This window comes from Vombatus ursinus, unplaced genomic scaffold (assembly GCF_900497805.2).
Source record: "Vombatus ursinus unplaced genomic scaffold, bare-nosed wombat genome assembly UNPS02014798.1, whole genome shotgun sequence".
Lineage (NCBI taxonomy): Eukaryota > Metazoa > Chordata > Mammalia > Diprotodontia > Vombatidae > Vombatus > Vombatus ursinus.
In genome coordinates, this window is record NW_020954576.1 from 35,786,839 (window position 1) to 35,811,998 (window position 25,160).

At 37.0% G+C, this 25,160-nt stretch overlaps 1 protein-coding gene across 1 annotated transcript in view; it reads left to right on the forward strand.

Moving 5' to 3' along the window:
• The window catches only part of USH2A (usherin), a 944,914-nt gene that overhangs the window by 81,565 nt on the left and 838,189 nt on the right, over window positions 1-25,160 (forward strand). The window contains exons 4-8 of the mRNA XM_027871555.1: window positions 2,370-2,433; window positions 8,503-8,797; window positions 10,833-11,017; window positions 12,634-12,855; window positions 15,885-15,978. Coding sequence (XP_027727356.1) covers window positions 2,370-2,433; window positions 8,503-8,797; window positions 10,833-11,017; window positions 12,634-12,855; window positions 15,885-15,978 — 860 coding nt within the window. The remainder of the gene's footprint in view (window positions 1-2,369; window positions 2,434-8,502; window positions 8,798-10,832; window positions 11,018-12,633; window positions 12,856-15,884; window positions 15,979-25,160) is intronic.

Here is a 25,160-nt window from a genome sequence, read left to right on the forward strand (position 1 = left end):
GAGAGATGAGATCATAGAGGAAGAGATTGAAGACAACAAAGAAAAGAGCTGACAAAGTAAACAATTGTGAGAGAAGAGAATAGAATCAAGGTCACATATAGAGGGCTCTATGTGAATGACTTAACCCTCAAACACATCTCTCCCTTTTCTTCTCCAGTCTAACCTGTTCTACTTCCTCCATGAAGCCTCCATTGGCAGCTCCCTCCTCTCATTTCTGATACAGCGTAGAGGACACTTGATTATTTTCTATTATTTTAATTGTTCTATGAATATAAATCTTGCCTCCATCAACTAGATTGTGTCTGTTGAAAATAAGGACATTTCTCCCCTCTGTTACCTTGATTGTGTGAGAATTGCCTGGGCTGAATTTAGTTTGTTCCATTATTCAGAAGTATTGAGAAATGACTGAAAAAAATGGTGCTCATAAAATTCAAACTACTGGTATAGAAATCTTATTGCACCATGATTTATTTTGGGTCAGGGTAATTCTTTTTAGGTGCCATTAGAACACAGTCGATGCAGATAGATACAGACCCGTCCCCACAATTCTAAGGACTGATGAGTAGTTAGTAAAATGACTTAACAATTGTAACTTAGTTGTAGGAACAAAATTTTCCATCTTCTATGAATATGTCTCTTAAAATCCAAATGATTTTGGTCCTGCAATCAAGTAAATGGTCCCAGTTCATTCTTTACAAGGCTTGTGATGGCACTGCATTTATCTATTTTCCATGGGATAATGATTCTTTTCCAAATCAATTTTCATTCTGATTAATATCTCAGGTTGTTTAATCAGATTTTCCTCATTGAGCAAAACCTGGTGTGGCACCTGGTTGCAATGTTGCTTTACTTCCTTCAACTCATTATTTAGTCTGTGGATGATCAGTGATAATTTCCTGCTGATATGAGTCATGTCTGTTCATTGCTTGGTTCATATCATTTAGGGCCCTCTTTGACATAGGAGCATTTTTCAAGAAAGCATCTCCTAAGAATATTTGTTCCAATGAACACTTGTTGACTCAAATTCAAATTGGTAGCCAGGATAAGAGTAAGGTTCATCCCTATGGTCATGTCCTTAGAGGATTTTTATAGCTCACTTAATAAAATGTAATTCTTGGCCATTGAGTAGACAATTCACAACTCATCAAGGACTTTAGAGGAATCTCCCAAGGCTACTTTATCAAATTTCAAAATGTAGTTACCAACCATATTATAATGTAGTGAAAAGAGCACTGGAGTGATAATCGGGAGATCTAGCTTCTAGGTCTGGCTTTGCCATTCTCTAGCTGTGTGACCTTGGATAAATGACTTTGGCTCTCTGGATCGTAATTTCCTAGACTGTAAAAGAGGCACTTGGTCTAGATGACCTCTGAGGTCCTTGCTAGCTCTAATATTCCACGATTGGGATCATTTCCTAATTTTCTGGGGAATGGAGTCCAGCATTTCCTGTCAGGATAATTTCTATTTTATGATCAATAAAGGTGAGATCTGGGTGCTAATTTCCCTGCTAGAAGTTTTTAAGTGACCGTGGTAATGATTTAAAGTCATGGACCATAGGTGATGTGCTTTAGCAAGAGCCTATGCTTTGACCATGTCGCTATTCTTGTCATTTTTGCTTTACTCCATCTGATATTTCAGCTATTCAAAACATCAGCAATCAGATTGTTATAATCCAAGTTTCCTTTGCTCTTACTAGTAATAATAACTTCCATTTAAACAGTTTTTGTAGTTTGAACAATGATCCTGGGAAAATAAGGAATGCAATTATTAGTGTCTCCATTTTGGAGATAAGGAAACAGGGTAAAAAAAAATGTGACTTTGACTGAATCACAGTTTTTAAGTGTCTCATCTTTTAGTAAGAGGATTTGTTCTGTGAAGTTTGGATTCAGTCAAAGGGCCACGCTTGAGGACCTAGAGCCACACGTGACCTTGAGGCCACAGGTTCCCTGTTCTTGAGTTAGAGGGATTCTGACTGTTAATTATTATCTATGTGAACTTGGGTAAGTCATTCCCTTATTTCTTCATTTGTCAAATGAAGGGTTTGCACTAGATAAATATCTAAGGGCCTTTCTAGATCTAAATCCAATGACTGTCACATATCAGTGAATATCTTTGCAAGGAGCCTTCTGAACTTTATTATTTACAGAGAAGATCATTAATGTCCTTGCAAAGAAGTCCTAAATATGACTATTCAATGATAGGTATTAGAATATTTTGGTCTGTAAGAATCTGATGAAGACACATTGAGAGAGTAGGTGTATTATGCATATGTCTCATTACTATACCTCTAAAGATGTTTCAATTTGATTCCCCCCACACAACCTCACTATGTTAGAATAGAATAACCTGTAATATATGTATTTCTGCAGGTTCAGAGCAATTTATTGGAAGAATGCAAGATTTTCGATTATACCAAGTGGCTCTTCCAAACAGGTAAACAGGAACAGTCTTGTAAAGCTCCAGAAGGGTGTGAATAAATGCTGAATTCACTTAAATAAGAATAGAGTGAAAATTATAGCATTTTTCATCTTTACAGTGTCTTGCAAACATCACATAATTAATGTTTACCGTGTTTGCTCTGGGCCCTAGTTTGTGGCTGTTCCCCTACTTTGCTCTGCTGGGTAACGCTTGAAAATATGCAATTGATCAAATACTTGACAAAAGACTTTCTCTAGGAAAACTCAAGTTAGAAACAAGCTATGTTACACTATTTGGCATAGCCTATTGAAATATTCTTTGAATAGTCTGTGGGAAATAACTCCTAATGCTTTTTTATGAAGTTGCCAGATTTCTCTTTTAGAGCCATTTCATTGAGTACATTGTTCTCTATATTAGGAATGTGAAATTATGAGAATATTTAAGACATTTGGATTTGTGAGGAAAAACTAAAGGCTTATTTTACTTGGAGAAAAGAAGGTTGAACTACATGAAGGTTATTATATAATTGAATGCCCCCTACCCCCCTCCACAGTAGACTATAGGTTCCTTGAGGACTGAGATACTTTGTCCTTGCATACTTGACCTCGGCGTCTAGATGGCTCCATGGATAGAAGTCTGGGCCTGGGCCTGGAGTCAGGAAGACTGGAGTTTAAATTCTGCCTTAGACACTTAACTAGCTCTGTAACCCCAGGACCAGTCACTTAACCAAGTCTCTTACTTGCCTACCTCAGTTTCCTTAATTGTGAAATGGGGATAATAATCCAAAAACCACTACCTCTAAGGGTTGTTGTGAGTATCAAATGAAATAATATTTGTAAAGCACTTAGCGTAGTGCCTGCCACATAGTAGCTGCTTGATAAATGCTTCTTTTTCTTCCTAGTGAACTAGAACAATAAGTATTACTCACTAGGACTGTTGTCTAGTCTAAAGCACTTTAAACATAGGAGGTGCTTAATAAATGCTTATTTTCTCTCTCCCCCTCAGCATCTAGCACAGTTTTATACAAAATAGGTGTCTGTTGAATTAAATTGATTTTATTATTTCTACTAAGTAAATAACAAGAAAAAATTTAGACTAACTATAAGAACAATTTCCTGAGGTTGAATCAACAAAATATTCCTTAAAGGTAATGTAAAAAACAGGATAGATTTTCTTCAACCTGAGTATAGTTTAAGCACCTTCAAGGATATCCTGTTTGCCCTTTTAAGTTTCTTCTTGCCCTATGTTTCTATGATAAAGTGATATATGTTTGAGTACATCCTATTAATTCTATTGACTAGAAAACAAGATGAAATCAATTCATATTGCTCCAGTGTTGTTCAGACATTTTTTATTGATGCCCAGCTCTTCGTGATCCCATTTGGGCTTTTCTTGGCAAAGATGCTGGAGTGGTTTGCCATTTGCTTTTCCAGATTATTTTACAGATGAGGAACTAAGGCAAACAAAGTTCAGTGATTTACCTACACAGGTAGTAATTGTCTGAAGCCAGATTTGAACTCACAAAGATGAGTCTTCCTGGCTCCAGGCCTAGCACTCTATCCATTGTATCACCTAGCTGCCCATTGCTTCAGTAGGGATCTACTTAACAATTGAAGATTCCTGATAATTCACGTGCAACTTTTCTGTGTTGGAGATAACCTTTCCAAGTTTGAGAATCACCTGAGGAAGATGATTACCATTCCATTCCATCAGATTGCATTTCCTCTTAGGTTGACTTAGCCAGCCTTTACTGAGTACCTGCTCTGTGATAGACACTGTGAAGTGTTGGAGATACCGAAAGTCCCTTCCCTCAAGAAACTTAGAGTCTGATACTGTAGACTGGCTGGTTAAACAAAAGCCTTTCATTACTGAATATAATCAAAGGCTGTCTAAATATAGTATGACACCAGAACACATTTCAAAAGGAAAATCTCTTCTTTTTTTTCCCTTCCACTTCAACTTTATTGTAGGCTACCTTTGCCTGAATTTCTAAAAATATTCTATAGTTCTCCTTTTGGTATGTATGATTCAGATGAAGTTCTCTCTTGAGAGAAAGTGAACTATGTGATCTATTTTGGTTCCCACTAGTGTTGAGCAAACCTATTAATGTAATTTAAAGGATATGATGTGATTTATTAAAATCAATCACCAAATGGAAAAACTACCTGCCACATCCAGTTTTTTTTTCTTTTGCGGCATATTGGAGAATGCATCTGTCCCCTTTTTCTTCTCTTCATAATATCTGGTTAATACAATTAACCAATGTGAGAAAATTGGAAATCACATTGGGTTGAGGACTCTGTTTCCATGTGATCCTTAATTCTTATTTAGGACAGGTATGTGAGCTCTTGATTAAAAAAAAAAAGAATTTACTTGCTTGGTATTTTTCCCTTTTTCTCTCCTGGCAGTACATATGGGATATAGGGCCAGGAGAGCAACTCAGGGTGCCAAGATCTGCAGTGATGAATCACAGGCAGAGACATTGGCATGTGGCCCTGGCCCCAGCTCCTTTCAGACACATGTGAAAAGTCATTCAGAAATAAGTGTGGATGAAAGGTCACTTATTTGTTACTTCTCATGAATGATCCAGTGACCCTATCTGTACCTGATACAGAAATTCTCCAACACTTATTTTTTTTGTATTGCTGGTATTATAAATAAAGTATATCAATGGAATGAATGAACTTTTACTAAATTAATATTGTCACAACAATTACTCTAAATGAGTAGAAATAGTCACAGTATGTTGATGTTTAATTATAGCCACTTATGATCAGATTAATATCTATGAATGGTGTCTGCTGCAAAAGGTCTGAAGGTGGATCACTTTGCATTTTTTCCGGTGTTTTTTATTTTTCCCTGTGAATTCATTCCTTGTCAGGAATGTGTTTGAGAGGTGATATTGTACAGTGAAAAGAGCAATGAGGTCAGTCAGAGACTTGGGTTTGAGTTCTGGTTCTATCCATGAGTAACTGCGTCACCTTGAACAAAATGCCTCATTTCTCTGAGCCTTAGTTGAGGAGATGGTCCTCATTAGTTGAAAAGATAGTGTCCAGACAACTGACAGCTGTAGCATCCCCAGTAATTAGAAGCTATGCTGCTTTAGAGGGGTAGTGAGGATGTGGCCAGCATGCCTTCCTGTCATAAATGCTGGCATTGGGCGGGTAATGGGAGACCTAAATGGACATTCTATACTTCTTGAATCCAGTTAATTCCCAAGATCCAACTCTTCTGCCCCTACCCTGGTTTACGCTCCTACTAACAATTTGGCTTTAATCTACTTGCATCTGCTCTGATTTTAACCTCTGGCTGTGGTGTGTACTTATTCTGATTCAGATCCATATAGGCCTTTAATGGGACAGGACAACATCTTAAATTATTGAGTAATAATATTTTCACACAATTATGGTTGGTTTTTGAGGGATCATGGAAGAAAAGAATCTAGAAGACCATAAATTGTAAAAATTTTCTTATTTTTTTAAAAATTGAAAGTAGTTAATAATAGCTAGCACTTATACTTTAAGGTTTACAAAGAGTTTTAACATATATTCTCTAATTTGATCCCTGCAAAAATCCTGAGAGATAGTTGCTATTATTACCCCCATTTTACAGATGAGGAAACTGAGACAAATGAGAATGTGACTTGTTCAGAGACACACAACTAGTAAGTGTCTGAGGTCAGCTTTGAACTTGGGTCTTGCCCTTCATCAGATAGCTGGAGCATGGTAGATGAAATCCAGGGTGTAGTCTGGGAGGGGTGGGGCATCAGGACAGACTCCTATCCTAATTTCTTCTTTAAAAGTCCTACTAAATTGGTTCATCAGAGTGCAAAATCTGTCTGAATTTCATCAAGTATTTGACAAAGTATCTCATGATACCCTTTTGCACAAGCTGGAGAAGTATAGCCAGAAGAGCTATATGGATTGGGAATTGGTCCTGGGTGGTATTCTTCAAGGCTCTATACTAGCTTTGTTTCTGCTCAACATTTTTATTAAAGACTCGAATGAAAACATTTGGTGTTCAATGTGTAGTATTCATGATAACTCTTGTTCACCATTCAAAATTCCTTTGTCCAGTTATTCTAGATGAATGTTTACTACACAAACTAAACCATGGAAATAGATGGGATTTAGCATTGCCAGTTGAAAGATACTTCTTTCCGAAATTTTAAAAATGCAAATTTTTTTTCTTTAGAATAAATAATAGAATCACCAAATGGTGAGGACTTTCAGAGGTCATCTACTCTTACCCATGTCTGAGCACGAATGCCATCTACAACATCCCCACAAGTGATTAATCAGATTCTACTTAAAGACCTTTAGTGATGGGTAACTCAGTTTAAGGGGAAAGTAGGCAGTGCAGTGGATAGAGAACTGGGTCTAGAGTCAGGAAAACTTCAGTTCATAACTGGACTTACACTTTAGCTGTGTGACTCTGGGCAAGTCAATTATCCTCTGTCTGCCTCAGTTTCCTTGACTGTAAAATGGTGGTCAAAATAACACCCACCTCCCAGGTTATTGTGAGGATCAAATGAGACATTTGTAAATCATTTAGCACAGTGCCTGGCATGTAATAAGTCCTTAATAATTGCTTGTTTCCTTTCATTCCTGCTGGCCTACTATAGTAAATATTTGTCATGAGGACAATTATCTAGCTATATCTCCCCCATTCCGCATTTTTGCAACTGTTTGAAATTTTTGAAGTCAAGTTTAAGCACATTTATTTTATTTATTATTATTATTATTAACTGAATTTTGTCTTAGATTCGGCTCCTCATACTGTCCTGTTGTGATGTAGGCAGCTACTTGGTGCGGTGGATAGAGCTGACCTGGAGTAAGAAAGATTGGAGTCCAAGTCTTGCCTCGGACACATACTAGTTGTGTGACCCTATGCAAGTCATTTACACTTACTCAGTCTCAGTTGCCTCATCTAGAAAATGGGCTAATAATAGCATCTAGCTCACAGAGTTATTGTGAGGCTCAAATAAGATAATATATGTGAAATGCTTCACAAACCTTAAAGCACCATATAAAGGGTTAGCACTGGATCAGCAACATTTTGGAATGGAAGGGGAACTCGATGACAATCTAATTCAGCCAATTCCCGCCCCCCTCCCCGAAATCCACATTACAGCCTGCCCAACAACTGGTGATCCAGCCTCCCTTTTAAAGACCTCTAAGAGGAAAGAATTTTCCATGTCATCAAGCCTGTAACTTGCCTCTTTGGAACTTCCATTGCTCCCAAGTCTGCCCTCTGATGCAGAGCAGGATAAATCATTCCTTTTCCACATTGCATCCCTGCAAATACTTGACTGTCACTATTATGTCATCCCCAGGTATTCTCTTTTCCTGCTTGAACAATCCCACTTCCTCAAGCAGATCCTTATTTGACATGGTCTCAAAGCTCTTCACCATTGTGATTACTTTCCTCTGTACCATTTCCCATTTGTCAGTTTCCTTCCTAAGAACTGAACACAATAAGTATTCCTGATGAGATTTGATAAAAGCAGAATAGTGATACCATCATCTCCTTTTTCGTGGAAGCTGCGCCTCCTTCATAGTCTCATTAAGTACTGGCTGGTGATCTCCCTAAAGATTAGCTTATTCCTTCCATTTGTACATTTTATCATCACGCCCACTTCTGCCTTCATAAAATTTGTAAGTATCAGAGTAAAGATTTGAACCCAAATTTCTCCTGATTGCAGATTCTCATGTCCTTTCTATTATGACGTGTTACCTCATTGATAAAAATTGCTGACAATGTTAAATGGAACAGAGTCAAAGATAATGTTTTTGGAAATGCCACTGGTGACCTCGCTGCAGGTTGCCATAAATTAGTTAATTGCCATTATTTTGTCACCACTTTAACTAGTTCTGAATACTATATTGTCATGCTGCCTTCCTTCTCTAGAGCTATTTTTGCTTTCTTTTTATATGCGGCAAATTATTGAAGTTAAATTGATACTTAACAATTCCAGTATTATAGGAAAAGTAACCTATTTTATATCTGCTTTTTGAAGTTTTATTCTTTGTTGAACTGTTTTGTCATGCCCTTGACTGACTGTCTTTCCTGTGGTCTCCGTAGAGACATTATGGAAGTTTTCTCTGGAGAATTACTCTATTTGCACACCCAGACAGAGTGCCGCTGTCCTGTCAGCCACCCGAGAGTCCATCCTTTGGTGCAGCGATACTGCCTCCCTAATGATGCAGATGACACAACCAATGATAGAGTTTTGAGGCTGAATCCTGAGGCTCATCCTCTCTCTTACATCAATGATAATGATATTGGGACTTCATGGATTTCTCATGTATTTAAAAACACGACTGAGCTTGAAAATGGAGTGGCGATTACAATAGATTTGGAAAATGGACAGTACCAGGTAATTAGGTGAAGTTTTTTGCTTGTATCAATAGCATCTGGGAATTGAATTAGGCAAATGAGCATTTGATTCATTAAAAAAAAGTATAGGAAAAAAACTTGTGAATTAAAAGGTTCTGTAGGGATATAATGACTTCATTTTTAGAAATGTTTTATATTCAAAACCTATATTATAAAAAGAATACTTGATATTTATAGAAAGCTTTAGGCTCATGCAGCACCCTGTCTTCGTTACACTCAAGGTCAGAATACTTGTATAGGTCATCATGTATTCAGAATTAGGACTTGAGACCATACCACTAACACACAATGTCAGACCAGACCAAATGACATGAATTCAAAGGCAAGAACGCAGTATATTATAATAGAATAACAAAATAAATAACAGTGAATCATATCAAGTAATTAGTAAACAAACTACCCACGAATAGATGATTACCCTTTCTCATGCCTTCCAAGGAGTGCTAGTTGACTTCCAATTTAATTCTTCTGCATCTTCAGCAGAGTATAGTGGGGATACATCGAGATCAGATGCATGCTTCTGGTAACTAAGAGTCCAAAGCTACCCTCTTTACAATGCTGTAAGCATCACTGGCATGGAAATTAGGGGGCTCAGTAGATAGAGCACTGCACCTCGAGTCAGGAAGGACTGAGTTCAAATCCTGTCTCAGGCATTTACTAGCTATGTGATCCAGGGCAATTCACCGAACTGCTTCCTGCTTCAGTTTACTCATCTGTAAAATCCAGATTCTTAAAATCTCGAAGAGTTGTAAGAATAAAATGAAATATTTATAAAGGGCTTTGCAAACCTGGAATGCTATGTAAATGCTATCCATCATTGTTATTATTGTTAAGTTAAAGAGTGCTGACTCATTGGGGCCTGAAGAAAAACCGAAAACTCTTGCAATGGCTCTCATAGTCTTAATTATATATTTCAGACAGAACACCAGAGTCCGGCTGTCATGGATAGGTTGATGCCAGTTAGTTTTGCAGTGTGGATTTCCTTTTATTCTATCTCTTATATCTACTCATCCTATTCACATCCCAGTTACCCATGATGCTGCCACCCATAATTCTACTGTTTATATCTCTGGCACCTATGTCAGACTCACATGTGATACACTTGATTTTTTACCCTTGTATAACTTCCTCACTCACCCAGGGTGTGTTTCAGGTAAGGCTATCTCATTTCAGGCTTCTGCACAGGCTTCTGAGAATACCTCTCAATGAACAAGGATTGTGGAAAATGGAGACCATGAATACATTCTCTATAATCACAAAACATTTCCATCATATGTAATTCTCACTTCTTTTTAACAACTCCACGTGGTGTCTAGGGCAGATTTGATTTGTGTTTTACAAATGAGGAAACTGAGGCTTGAAGAGGACAAAAATGACTTGGCCAAGGTCACTCAGCAAATCGGTGATAGGTTCAGATCTGATTATTTATGAAATGCTGAAGGGAGTTTGATTTAGGTTGAAGTTCTAGTAGATGAAATCAGTAAAGTGCTTAATCCAAAAGACCACTTTAAAAAATACCCAGCAGATATACTTTTATGGTATTTATACTTAGTTTGGTAGAAAGAACACTGGATTTGGGATTAAGATACCTGGAGTTCAGTTTCTAGCTCTTCCTCTAACTCATGTTTATTGGATATGTTTTTGGCCCTCAGATTCCTTATTTAGAAAAAATAGGGAGCTGGGCTGTATTAAGGTCCTTTTGATTCTTTCTTAATATTCTTTGATTGCAAATATGGACTTATTGTGTTGCATTTGTCTTTGGATTATAGTAAGGTCCTCTGTCTTTGAAGACCTTAGCACAGTATTAGGTACAAAGTAGGTGCTTAATAAATGCTTATTGACTGAGCCAAGATAGGGACCATATGCAACCAATAGACTTACACATCTTAAATATTTGATGTCATTAACTAGAAATGAGATATAATGGATGAATATAAGGTACTTAGTTGGTTTATATTGATGCATCAGACTTAGAAATTTCTGTTATAATATTTAATGTGCTGTTTCCTTTACAGGTTTTTTACATTGTCCTTCAGTTCTTTAGTCCACAGCCAACAGGAATACGAATTCAAAGGAAAAAGATGGACCACTTAGCCTGGGAGGACTGGCAATATTTTGCTAGAAATTGCAGTGATTTTGGAATGGAAAACAATGGCCATTTGGAAGATCCTGACTCTGTCAATTGCCTTCAACTTCCTAAGTATGGAAAAAAAATAAAAGAAACACGTTGATGGCTTATTTTTATTGTATTTTTTAAAAAATTTTATTGAGGCAGTTAGGTGATGAAGCGGTTAGAGTGCTGGACCTGGAGTCAGGAAGACCTGAATTCAAATACAACCTCAGACACTTACTTGCTCTGGGACCCTGGGCCAATCACTTAATCTATTTGTCTCAGTTTCCTCAACTGTAAATTGGGCGTATTAATAGAATCTACCTCCTGGGGTTGTTTGAGATGAAATGAGATAATAATTATAAAACACTTAGCACTGTGCATATGTAGTGCAACATAAATGCTGTTGTTGTTAGTCGGTACTGGTGAACAGATCTTAACCTAGAACTACAAATGATTTAGGTGAATGTCTCTTGAACTAATTTGGTCATGTGACACTTTGAGAAATGAAAAAAATTCATTAATCTTTATCTGGGAAGCCTGGGAATATTGAATATCTCCAGAGTAGAGAAGGATTTGGGGAATTTTAGCACAAAATAAAGGAAATTAAGAACATTCAAAATACAAAATCACTATAAATGATATATATATGTATGTATAATCACTATATACTACACCTGATAGTGTTGATGTATATATAGTTTCATATTTAATATTTCAAAGGGGAAACTTGATAGCAAGAAAATGTTATGGACCCTCCACATCATGTGGAACATGAGAATTCCATGAAACATGGCTTGAGAAAAGCTTATGTATGTTACAGAAGCCATAGATTCTATTAAGACTCAGTGTCATCCCTCCTTTGTAAGGTGAGACCCTAAGCAAATATTGTCAACAAATTGAGCTTTCCAAAGGAGATTTGTATATCTTCTATCATTACCATGATTTAGCACTGTGCAGCCCAACGTCTGAACATCCGGTCATATTTTTCACACTTTCGATAAGGTTTTTATCATACTTACAAGAAATATATTTCTAGGGTACCAGAAGGGCAATCCTATCACTGGTGTAGGTCACAACTCCTCTACACTTTATTAGCTGGTTTTTATGGGTTGTTGCGGTCAAATTTCTGAGGATGAGCCTAATAGAATGTAGTTGTCTGATTCTTAGATGACAGATACACAGTCCTTTACAACAGCAGTACTTGAAACTTCTTCAGATCAATAGAATCTTCCAGAATTAGGGTGCTCCATTGCTATAGCCTTTAAAGATCTATGGTTATCTCTGTTGAATGGTGAGGCATTGGAACAGAATATGTCATAACCTGGATTTTCAGATCAAGTACCAATAACTAAGACTAGAAGACCTGACTTAAACATGGAAATTTCCTGTGATCTGACCACAAAATAATGTAGGGGCTCTGAAATAGTTGCTAAAATATGATGCTTGATAAACGGGCACATGAATGTGACTGCCAAAACAAAAATAACAATCCTTAATTATTCAGATAATAAAGACAAATAAAGATAAAGTCTTTCTCCTACTTGATTTGAATATGAAATATTTGGAATATTTGTAGTTTTTAAATGCTAAGGATTTAAGCTTCTTTTGATGTTATATAACCATTTCCTCTAGGTTCCATGCTTTATTTTGTGCCAAGTACAAAAGGGGTTTTTAAATATTTTTTGCATTTCTTTCATCTACAGTTTCACCCCATATTCTCGTGGTAACATCACATTTAGTATTTTGACACCCGAACCAAATCATCGACCTGGATATAATAATTTCTATAAGAATCCTTCTCTCCAAGAGTTTGTAAAAGCCACACAAATAAGAATTCATCTCCTTGGTCAGTATCATACGACTGAGTCTTCTGTTAACTTCAGGCATAGATACTACGGAGTGGATGAAATTACCATCAGTGGCAGGTAATATTCATTGAAATTATTTGCATTAGCTTGTGATTATGAACTGTAATTTCAATGAAAGTTTGTGTTTAGGCTGCATCGACATAGTTAAGATTGGTAGTACTTAACTCATGGATTTTACCTGGCTGGAGTCCCATTAACCTTAGCCCTAGATATTCATTTTGCTAGAAGCTCTCTGATAATACTGTGATGGTAAACTGCTGTGGCATGTCTTGAACTCTAGAACTATCACTCTTTTAAACAGCTAGCAGTTAGACAAGCATCTAATTTCCTTTCTTATCTTAATAATGTCTTATCTTGTCATATCTAGTTGTCTTTCTTTGACTCAACAACTTCCCTCACCTTCTTCTCCTGTTTAAAACCTTTACATCCTTCTTTATCTTGAGTTTGTTCCCTTCTGCTATTCCTTTTCTCTTCTCTTTTTTTCCTGTTTTTCTTCTCTTTTCTCATCTTTTCCTCAGGTGTTTCTGCTTGAATCATCTTCTTTGCCCTCCACTTAATTTCTTCTCACACACTTGAACCCCTAGTGACACCAGACACTCTGGGTCCAAGAGCCAAAGTCAAACTTCTTTCTGAAACCTTGAAACTCTTTTCCATCACAAGAATATTTTGTGACTTGTTTTCAACTCTGACATGATCACTTGTCTATGGAGTCAGTTTGGTCCAGTGTTGATGAATTTGGCACCATAAATTCTATTTGGAAATGAGTTACTATACGTTTTATTTTGTAGTAACCAAATCAAATATAGTTGTATATTTTTTTAAAAAGAGGGGCAGCTGGGTGGCGCAGTGGATAGAGCACCGGCCCTAGAGTCAGGAGGACCTGAGTTCAGATCTGTCCTCAGACACATAACACTCACTAGCTGTGTGACTCTGGGCAAGTCACTTAACCTCAATTGCCTCCCTGCCTCCCAACACAAAACCACTGGAATTAAAAGTTTATTGTAAAAGTGGAAGGCATTCTTAAGAAGAGTTCCCAGTCAGCTAGACATTGTGGGATACTGAGAGTTTCTTCCATTGCACCCAGACAGGCTACCTGCACTCAGAGCCAAAAGCCGTGGATTCCAGTTCTGACTCCTGAAGGTGTCACTAACTCACTCTGTGACTGAGGGAAATTAAACTTTTTCTTTGGCCTTCTTCTTTCTCCTTTGTTAAATGAAAGGTGTAGACCACACGTTCTCTAGAAGGTAACAAAGTTAGCCTCCTTTTAGATCTGTTCAGGGGGCACAGCCAGGTCAGCAAACTCCCCTTTCTATTTACCAGAGACGCTTGGAGGTATATGCTCTCAAAGGATAGAGACAGATACTTTCCTGAATTCAGGGCCTGGAAATTTAGACAGTAGTAACAGATCATGTACGGCAGCCGGGTGGCACAGTGGACAGAATATAGGAGTTGGAATCGGGAAGACTCATCTTCCCGAGTTCAAATTTGGACTCAGATACTTACTAGTTTTGTGACCCTGAGCAAATCACGTCACCCTTTGCCTCAGTTTCCTCATCTGTAAAATGAGCTGGAGAAGGAAATGGCAAATAACTCCAGTATCTTTGCCAAGAAAACCCCAAATGGAATCATGAAGAGTCAGACGCAACTGAAAATGACCAAATAACAAACAACAGTAGAATATGCGAATGTACAAATTCTTAGTTAATTGGAAGACAGCAGCAATAGACCTAAAAGAGGTTGTAGCAGAATTAAAGGGGAATAATTGTAGCAGGAGTCAAGCTATGAATATGAGACTTGGCTCCCTTAGGTGCACACTTCTTTGATACCACAGGTTTTACTCTAGAGGGACAATCTGATGAGCCTTGAGAAATTTATAACCTTCTCAGCATCATTAAGGGTGATAACACTTCAAATTACTGTGTCAAATAAAACATAATAGTTGCAAAAAAACTTGATGTGGAGGTATGTTTTTTGTTTATTATGCATTTTTTCTTTTCTTGGAAAGGAAGAAATAGGCAGAAAAAAAATAACCTTTGGATGGTTCCATTATTATGTATGTTAATGAAAGAATATTGTTAAAGGAATAACTTTACCATATAAGTAATATGCAAATTTAACAACAGGATAATCTCCAAAGGTACATGGGATAAATAGTGTGAGCAAATGTTATTATTGAATTTGATATCTAATATGTATATGCACACATACGCACATACATGTAAGTGTGGAGACTACTCATATGAAGTACAATTCAATTGAATGATTTCAACAGATGTATTCTCACCTGGTTAAGATAGTTACTTTAAGTGTGGTGGTATGATTTATGATTGATTCAATAGAGATGTTCTCACTTGATAAAGGAATTGGGCTTAAGCATTTCACTAGTTATTTGAGTCAAATGGAATGATTGATTTATCACCTTAATTGTCCACCACCCTACTATCCCCTAAGTTTAATATATATAATGTCTATATCTAGATATATCATATATAGCTATATGCTCTAGAGAAGAAGAGGAGGGGGATAAGGAGAGAGGGATAAGGAGAGAGAATGAAAAAGGGGGAAAGGAGGGGGCAGGCTGCATGACAGTGTACGTTTATAGAGTCTTGGTTTGGAGTCAGGAATAATTGAGTTAAAATCCAGTCTTTGATACTTCCCAGTTGGAGAAAGTCTAGTCAAGTCACTAAGCCTGCCTTTGCTTCGGGTGGCTTCTCAGGATTTAACTATTAAGTGGCAACCTATATCAGTGGCAGGACTTCTCATAGTGAGACTTCCCTACACGGCCAAAAACAGATCCTATGTATGTATGTATAGTAAATATAAACATAACATTTTTGAAATTTTAATAACTTAATAACAGAATAAACTGCCCTCACCTGACCCTATGTTTTCTATCTTCCCATACAAAGTGAAGTAGACAATTGGCACATTTGCCAAATATTGAGATAATTTGAGAACTGTAATTTGGAGGTTTCTTTTTGTATGGCATTCATTCAATTCACTATGTGGGTACATAGGCAGAGCTTGAGCCAGATTGAAAGTAATGTTGATTTTTATTGGCAATCATCTAATGTTTCTATTCACAGATGTAATTGTCATGGCCATGCCAGTGATTGTGACATGGCTAGCAAACCTTATCGATGCTTCTGCTCTCAGGAAAGCTACACCGAAGGACGGAATGTGAGTTTTCTCTTATGGGAAAAAAATGATCTCTATGGTTTAGTTCATTTCTAATAGAAATTCAACACATTTTCCTTTGTATTTTAGTATAAGTGAAAATAATTGGCATATGAATGCCAAAGGTAGAACTTTTTTATTGAAATATTTTAAAATTTCAAAACCATTTACATTTTTTTATTCCCTTGATTTCTTGAACATTTTGTAGAGAAAAAAAAAATAAGGGTTACCAAAAGAAAAACAAAATATCTATAAATTTGTTTGCTATGTTAAACATTTTATTGTTTTAATGAATTCAAAGCAGGTTCCACTGGAACTAAAATCTGAATGAATTTCTCTTTTTGTTGTCTGCCTTATTGCCATCATCTTTTTTTGTTTGTTTTTAAGACTGTTACCTGTGTGTGTACAGATAAGCATGGCCTTATCATAAGGCCTAGACAGAATTAAACAAAAGATAGGAATGGTTCTTGCCCTTAAAAAGTTTCTTTGCTAAGAAACCAGTGATTCTAAGTATGCAAAGAGAACCATAAGGTAATTTTTTTCAGGCAAAAGTTGCTTTGTAAAAATCATTTTACTTGTTTTGCTCATTATATAAAATTTAAATGAAATTGTATTGTGTTTATTCAAAAAATTATGAAGACTCAATTGACAATCATATCATTAACCCCTGTCATTCCATAGTGGTAGGTATGGAGTCCTTTCTGAGCATGTTGTCCTCCTCCTCTTTTTCTTCTTCCTCCTCCTCCTCCTCTTCCTCCTCATCCCAATGTTTTTTAAGGCTTTGAACTAAGCACTAAAGCAAGAAAAAAAGCCCGGTCCCTACCCTCAAGGAGCTTGTAATATAGTTGGGAAGATAGGGCACAAATATAACTTAGATGTAGTTTACTCTTCCCATTGTCTCTTTGCTGCAGTAGGGATAAAAATTCTAAAAAGGGAAATAGGAGACATTCTTAAGGTCATAAAATCAGATTTCTTTTCACTGGTCTCAGGGAGCATGATTTGGAGGCAAGAGTACTGCATGTGTTGTCAGAAAGATCTAAGTTCAAATACTGTCTCTTCTACTCGCTATTGTTGTAACAACCTGTCTTGGCCTTACTTCTCAAATTTGTAAAATGAGGAGCTTGGGTTAGGTTTTGAATCTTATGATATTAAGAAGAGACCTATTAGGGATAATCAAACACTAAAAGAGTCCCTTGTATTGCTATAGTTTTGTGGAAAATTATTCATCTTAGAACATTTATAGGTAGGTCTCTTGTTCAATGCCTAGGTGATATAATGATATGAACATTTGGCTCACTGGTTAGAATCCTAGAATTGGAATTTATCTTATCAAGTAATTTGGCTTTTATGTCTCTCTCTTTCTCTAAGGAGTACTCTAACAGAACTATCAAGACAGATAGTTGTCTGTTCTATTTATACCTAAATACAGTAGCTACAGGAATGCAGTTTCCACAAGTATTTAAGTACATATACACACATTTATTGATCATAATCTTTTATGGCTCAAGTTCATACTACTGTTATTTGTAATGCATGGAACCATTTGAGAATTGTGTAAGATATCATTGCCTAATGGTTGATAATATTTTCCTTAAAAAGTTACCCCATTTCTGTCATCAGGGATGGTATTGTTTTGCCTGTTACTCTTTTATTCACTTCAGCTAACAACTAGACTTTTTTTTTTGTTGTTAAGTCATTTTCCAGTTATATCTGATTCTTTGTGACCTCAACTGGGGTTTTCTTGGCGAAGACACTGGAGTGGTTTGCTATTTCCTTCTCCAGGTCATTTCACAGATGAGGTAACTGAGGCAAACAGAATTAAGTGTCTTGCCCAGGGTCACAGAGCTAGTAAATGTCTGAGGTTGGATTTGAACTCATGAAGATGAGTCTTCCTGATTCCAAGCCCAGTGCTCTATCCACTGTCCCACCTAGCTGCCCCTAGACTGTATTGCTTGAAGGCAAATAAAATATAGAGCCTTACTCATGTTTCATGACATCTTAACAGTCTTAATGCAGATGTAACAGAAGGCTATAGATACACCATGCATCCCATACTTCTGTTATTAAAGTTCATTGTTGTATTAGCTTTTAAAATAGCACTACTATGATGATGACATATTTACCTTGTTGCCCTCTCTGACTCCCAGATCACATTGTCTCATAGTGGTATCTAGTCAGTCATTCCTGTCTCACTTCTATTTGTGTAGTATATCTTAGTTGATTAAGTTGATAATTTTGATTTTCTCCCTATGGAAGAATGTACTCTTACTGATGATTTTTTTTCTAATTCAAGTTTTCTTTAAATTCCGTTTCTTTTTCCTAACATACCAACAATACTACATAGTAAGGATTTAGTAAATAACAAATACTTATGGACTTATTAGTAGATACCTGTTGCCTGCTTGATTTGCTTTATCAACTTCTGGTGATGAGCCTTTCTCAACTTAAGCTGGTCATTAAATGACTATATAGCTCTAGTCCAGTGCTCAGACTTTTCAAAATCATGGAAACTCTGAGTTTAGATTTTTCAGTTGTTAAAAATTAATTTGTCAATTAATAAGAATGTATTTTCTCTCCTTTCCAACTCCCCTCCATACTGCAATTGTGGAAAAAAAGGTAAAAACAAAGCCTTGACATAAATATGTATAGTAAAAAAAAAAAAAGAAAAACAAATTCCCACATTGACCGAACATCTCTTATTCTTCATATTTATTCCATTACTTCTTCACCAAAGGTTAGTGCCATCCTTCTTCATCTACCTTCTCAAGTCCTGGTTAGTCATTGCACTGATCAGAGTTTTTAAGTCTCTCAAAGTTCTTCATTTTTACTAAGTTATCATTGCAGTATAATTTTTTCTCTTGGTTCTACTTGCTTCACTCTGCATCACATCATACAAGTCTTCCCAGGTTTCTCTCAAATTGTCCTTTTCATTGTTTTTCACATCATGGTAGTATATCACTAAATTCCTATGCTATCATTTGTTCAGCTATTGGAGAATGACTTTGAGAAGGCAGGATCAGCTCTACCCCATAATGAAACATTGGAATAGGGCCTTAGTAGAAGATACTACTATAACATGTGCCATAAGATAAAAGAAATTTAAAAAAGGAAAATAAATTTAGTATACTACATAGGTTTATATGAGAAATCATTAAGAAAATGCTGTTTTAATTCGTGAGATCCAATCCAAGAAGCATTTATTGAGTGCCTGCTATCTACAAAGTCCAGTGCTAGGAGATGGGTATATATAAAGTGATAAACAATTCTTGCCTTCAAGGAGCTTTCATCTTCCATGAGGGTGAAGGGAATTAAAAGATTTACACAGAAAAATGTAGCCCTGATAATTGGAAGAGAGGGAGAGCACTGTGACTACAAGGAAATCAAGAAAGGCTCCTGAAAGAGGTCACCTTGAAGAAAGTTAGGAATTCGAAGAGGTGCCAAGGACATGCATTTTCAAAATGGAGCCAGGTTATTCAAAGACAAAGGTGTGGAGACGGAAGCCAAAGTTTAGAGAATAGCAAATAGGCCAGTTTGGTTGGAAAGGAGAGCACAGGAAAAGGAGCAAGTAATATGAAATAAGCCTGGCGAGGCAGGTCAGGGTCAGATTTAAAAAAAAAAACAAAACAAAACTTCAAATGCTAAACTGAGGAGTTTGTCATTTATCCTGGAAGCAATAGGGAACTATGGAAGGCTCTTAAGCGTGAGAGTGACATCGTCAGATGTGCTTTAGGAAGATTATTCTGGCAGCTGTGCAGAGAATGAGTTTGAGGAGGGAGTGACTGGAAGCCAGAACTTCAGTTAGGAAGCTGTTACAATAAATAGTGCTGTTGAAGGTCTTAATTAGAATGATGGTTATGAGTAAAGAGCAGAAGGTAGACTATATGTTGGGGAAGTAGATAAACCATAACCTTGAATCAGTGCTGTGCTATATATCATATAAAGACTGTATTTCTTCATGAGAGGGAGGGAGACAGAGAGAGACACTCGGGAGAGAGAGAGAGAGACTCAGAGAGAGACTCAGAAAGAGAGACTCAGAGAGAGACTCAGAGAGAAACTCAGAGAGAGACTCAGAGAGAAACTCAGAAAGAAAGACTCAGAGACTCAGAAAGAGAGACTCAGAGAGAGACTCAGGGAGAGAGAGAGAGAGGGACTCCATGCCTTTGCAATTATGGGTTCTTCATATCTGGAAATTTTTTTGTCTTCTTAACTTCTTTTAAGACTCAGCCCAAATACCACGTTTTGCAGGAAATTTTTCATTGTTTTCTCATCCCTTCAGTTTCTAGTATCTTCTCTATGGAACTACCTTCCACCTACTCTGTCTGTATCTTGTATGTGTTTAGTTTTTAACATCTTCTCTATTTGAGTGTAAACTCGAGTCGAATAATGTATCTGCCTTTCTTCGTATCCTTGGCACTTTAGTACAATGCCTGACACTTAGTAAGCCTATAATAAATATTTATTGACTGACTGGTGTGGGGACTAGTGCTGGGGTTGGATGCAGAAGTCCTGTGTTCAGATCTCACCTTGGACAATTACTAACACTTAGCAAATAATTTAACATCTATATACCTCTGTCAGTTCCCTACTATATATGTATAAAGTAATAGCTTGATTGCAACCTGTGTTGGTGGACAGAATTCCATGGTTGAAAAAAATCACAGATCATTCTTGGGTTTATTTCCTATTAAAAAATATTAGCATGAACTACGACCTTAATAATTATAATCACTTATCTGTTTGTCTTTTGGTTGTTCATATAAACCACTACCTAACACTATGCCTTTGGGGCCTATCATGGCTAAGGACACTTGACTGAGACAAGAATAAGTTTCCATGTTATTCCACTTTTTAAAATAATAAGCTTTAAGATACACCATCCATTTCCTATTGGAACTGGTGGTTCTTTTTAAAGACCTGGAAATAATCCAAAAAGAATGTCTTCAATTTCACAGTATTCTGCTAACCATTAATAATATTACTCAATAAACAGGGCTTTTGTGAATTATATTACAGCCATTTGGCAAACAGTTGAAAACGTAAGCCTTGAGAATATGCCAGTTCCTGGCAATTGCTGTTCTTAAGAGAAAGTGTTTTCAGGGGAAGTGAAAATGAATGAAGAGGGGAAAAAGGGGTAGAACTCAGCAGAATACATGTGTTATTATCTATATTCTGGAGGTATTTTTCTCAAAAGTTAAACTTATTTACCTCAGAAAATTGTAAAACATTATGGTCTAGTAGACTATGCTTTGACTAACAGCCAGAAAAATGAATTAAATCACTCTGGGTATAGTCAAAATAACTCAAATCAACCTTCACTCTTTCCATCCAGGTCTCTTACCTTTACCTACTTTCCTTCTCCAACACCTAAATCTAAACAGTTTCCAAAACTAGACCCACTTCTAAGATAAACCAAAACTCTTCTCCACTCACAAATAAATTCTCATTACTGATGGGGTTCTTGGTGGCTTTCCTTAATGCAATGTTATGTTAATGTAAGACAATGGAGAGTACATAATACACAGGACAAAGAACATTGACCCATTCTTTTGCTTTTGGAATTTTAAACACTTTACGTTTAGCTGGTCTGCATATTATAGAAAATGTAAAACAAATATTCACTCATTAATAAGGCATCATCTTAAGAGTTTTTAATAAATTCTTTTGGTTTGATTATAGTAAAGAAGTAAGAATAGTTGAAAGAATAGATGAGATGTTCACTGGACCCATTTTAGAGATTACTGAACTAGACAAAGAAATCCTAAATTGATTTGCTATGCCCATTTGGTAGGGAAGGGAGTAAAAAACAAAATTCAGTGTTTTATAGTACTTATCGTATTTGAATTATTTCAAAGCATTAGATTTCTCCCTCTATCTCCATTTCCCCAGGTTTCTTTCTCTTTCCCTCCACTCTTCCCTCCCTCTTGCCCTCTCCCTCCCTTTCTCTTGCCCTCTCCCTTCTTCACATTGTTTTACCTTCCTTTCCCTTCTCTAAATCCTTCCCTTCTCTTAATCCTTCCCTTTCCTTAATCCTTTCCTCCCCTCTATCTCCCTTTCCTTCCCCTTCTAACTTTCCCCCTTTCCTTCCCTCCCTTCTTTCTCCCCTGCTTTTCCCTCTTTCTTCCTCTCTTTACCTCCCTCTCTGTCTTCATTTCATCTCTCTTCATCTCTCTTCCTTTTCTATTCTTTTTCTGTTTCTCCAATCTTTTGTCTCTATATCCATCTGCATCTAGACAGCTAGATAGCTCAATGGATAGAGAATTGTTGTTGTTGTTGAATTGGATTTAAGTGAGGGAGGGCTGTGCAGTCACTAGCCTCACTTTCTCCTCCAGAGCCATCTGGGTCCAGTGGCCGCATATAGATCAGGATGACTGGAGATGGCCCAGGATGCCATCTCCCAGTGGGAGACCTTAGCCTTTTAAAGCTAGGGTCTTTACCAGGTCTCAATTTGACTAAGGTAACACCCATTCAGTGATGAAGGCTAAGTAAAAAAATTGGATTAGAACATAGGGTATGGAGAGTTCAAATTTGGCCTTAGATACTTTACTATCTAGGTGACTCTGGGCAAGTCATTTAACCTCTGTTTGCCTCACTTTCCTCATCTATAAAATGGGTATAATAATGGCAACTATCTCCCCTAGTTGTTACGAGATAAAATGAAGTAATAATTGTAAAGCACTTAGCACAGTCCCTGAGGCAGTGTAAGTACTATATATTAGCTATTATTATTTTCTCTCTGTCTCTCTCTATATCTTGCTGCATTTATCTTTAAAATTTTTTTCTTTTTTTCTTATACTTAGAAAAAATAAGTCTTCAAAGGAAAAAAAAAGCTTGTTTATAAATCAACATTGCCCTTCGTAAGGGCAATCCCCATATATGAGACTAATCGTTGTTAGTTTCCCTCTCTGAAAGTCTGGCCTTAGAGAAGGGAAGGTGAGGTGCAGCCTGCATGCAGTCTTGGACTCCTTTGCCTTCCTTCCATCTCCGTTGCCTTTAAGAGGCTTCTGGCCAAGTGTGATGCAATGATCAGTACATTAGCCAAGCAGGGCCACTTTGCTGGCTCCTTAACGATTCTTTCATCATTTTGTGACATCATTACCTGCAAGGGTGGCCAAGCCTTCATAGAGCAATTTATTAGTATCCATGAATAGTTTCTCTTTTATTCTTTGGCTCTGATTTGTGACCCTTTTATAACATTAATCACAGCTCTTATGAATTAACTACAATCAAACTCTCAGTATGCATTATTGTTAGTATTATAAGTAGCAGAGCTAGCTTAAAACATTTCATACAATAAACCTTCCTACTATTCAATAATCTGAGCTGTGCCAACACATTCTCAGTATGTTCTGTTATAAACCCACAGTATGAGACATCCAGGACTACCTTGGGTTATGGTTCTCATACACTAGCTTTTAATGCCCCTCACCCTGACCCTTACTTTTCATAAAATATTTATACTTTTAAAAAATGCTTTATTTTTAATTGTAATAATAAAGTTAGTAGCTATGAATTAATTGAAAACTTATCTTTGTTTCTTGCTTTACTTCCATAAAACTAGCCCCAAGGTAGCTACTATCATGGCTAGATTATTGGCTATACATTGTGTGAGTCAAGATTAAGAACTTCATCCTCTTTCTGCCACATGATGAAATCATTCATCTTTGATAAGCACTGAAATTAGTTCCTTTTGAAAAATAAGGCTATAGGCTATCAAAGTCATCTAAATTCCAATAGAGTGATGTTAAACTCTGAAATAATGGTGAGCTATGAGTGCATCTTTACCAGGTTTTCCTACTCTTTGCACGATCCAATGTTAATGCATTTTAAAGGGATTAAAGGAAGAGATTTTATAATATCTGGAAGTTCCCCAAGGTCTATAGTACCCTTTGTCTAGACTGATGACTTTAATTTTATATAGGAACTGAGTCAGAGAATAATCATTAGATGGGAGTTAGTAAGCCTGGCTTATTTGATGTATAAGAAGACTTTTGCAAATTAAAGAAATATCCTAATTTTAGACTCAGTTGAATTTAATTCTGCAACATTGATTAAACATGTAATACATAAAAGGTGTAATGCTAAATAGGGGTATAATAGCAAAAATGAAAGTCCTTGACCTCAAAGAACTTGCATTCTCTTGGAAGTCTGGAACATATATGTACATAGGGAAAAACAAGGTAATCCCAGTGAGTGGGCAAAGGGAGACAGAGATGGAGAGATGCACAGAGACATACATATACAGAGACACCCAGAGAGAAATGGTTACCTGCAGACAACCAACACAGAGAAAGAAATACACATAGATCCACTCCCCCCCCCCCCCCCCCCCCCCCCCCACAGATTGACAGAGGGACAGATACATAGAAAGACAGAGACTGCCGCAAACTGCAGTTTGCTGCAGACTGAGAGAGACAGACACACAGACAGATATACACACAGAGACAGAGAGATTGCCACAGAGAGAGAGAGACAGGCACGCAAACACAGAGAGGTATAGAGACAGTTACAGAGAGAGAGGGAGGGGAACACAGACTGAGAGATAAACACACAGAATGAGAACACACAATTTTGAACTTGACAGTTAGGGAAGGCCCCATAGAAGTTAACAATAAGCATTTATTAAGCACCTACTTTGTGCCAGGCACTGTGTTAAACACTGTATACTTGAAATGACACTTGAACTGAATCTTGAAAGAAGATAAGTAGATAAGACTTTGGAGATCCAGAGATGAGGAAAGAGATCCTTCTAAGCATAGGATGTGGATTGAATGAATGCAGAAAGGTGGGCAAATGAATGTTGACTTCAGGGGACAGATTTTATTCCGGTGCCTCTAGAATGTATAGTGCGTGATTACAAGAGAATATATTTTGCCAAACAAATTGTAAAGGAATTACTAACTGATCGAAGTCCTCCACCTTCCAGGGTCCTGGGTCTGAGCATATAGGCATTTGAATAGGGGAGACAACAGGTATTTAAATAGGTGTATATGTAAGATACATATGCCTAAATCTTTGGGAGGATGGCTGCAGCAGTCGGGGGCTGCAGGTCTCCTAAAGAAGGTGATATTTGAGCTGAGTCTGGCAGACAGGCAGGGACTCCAATATGGAAGGTGGAGGTGAAGAGAGGATTCCAGAAAAGGAAGGAAGTCAGTACAAAGGCACAGTAAGGATAACTAGGGCATAGT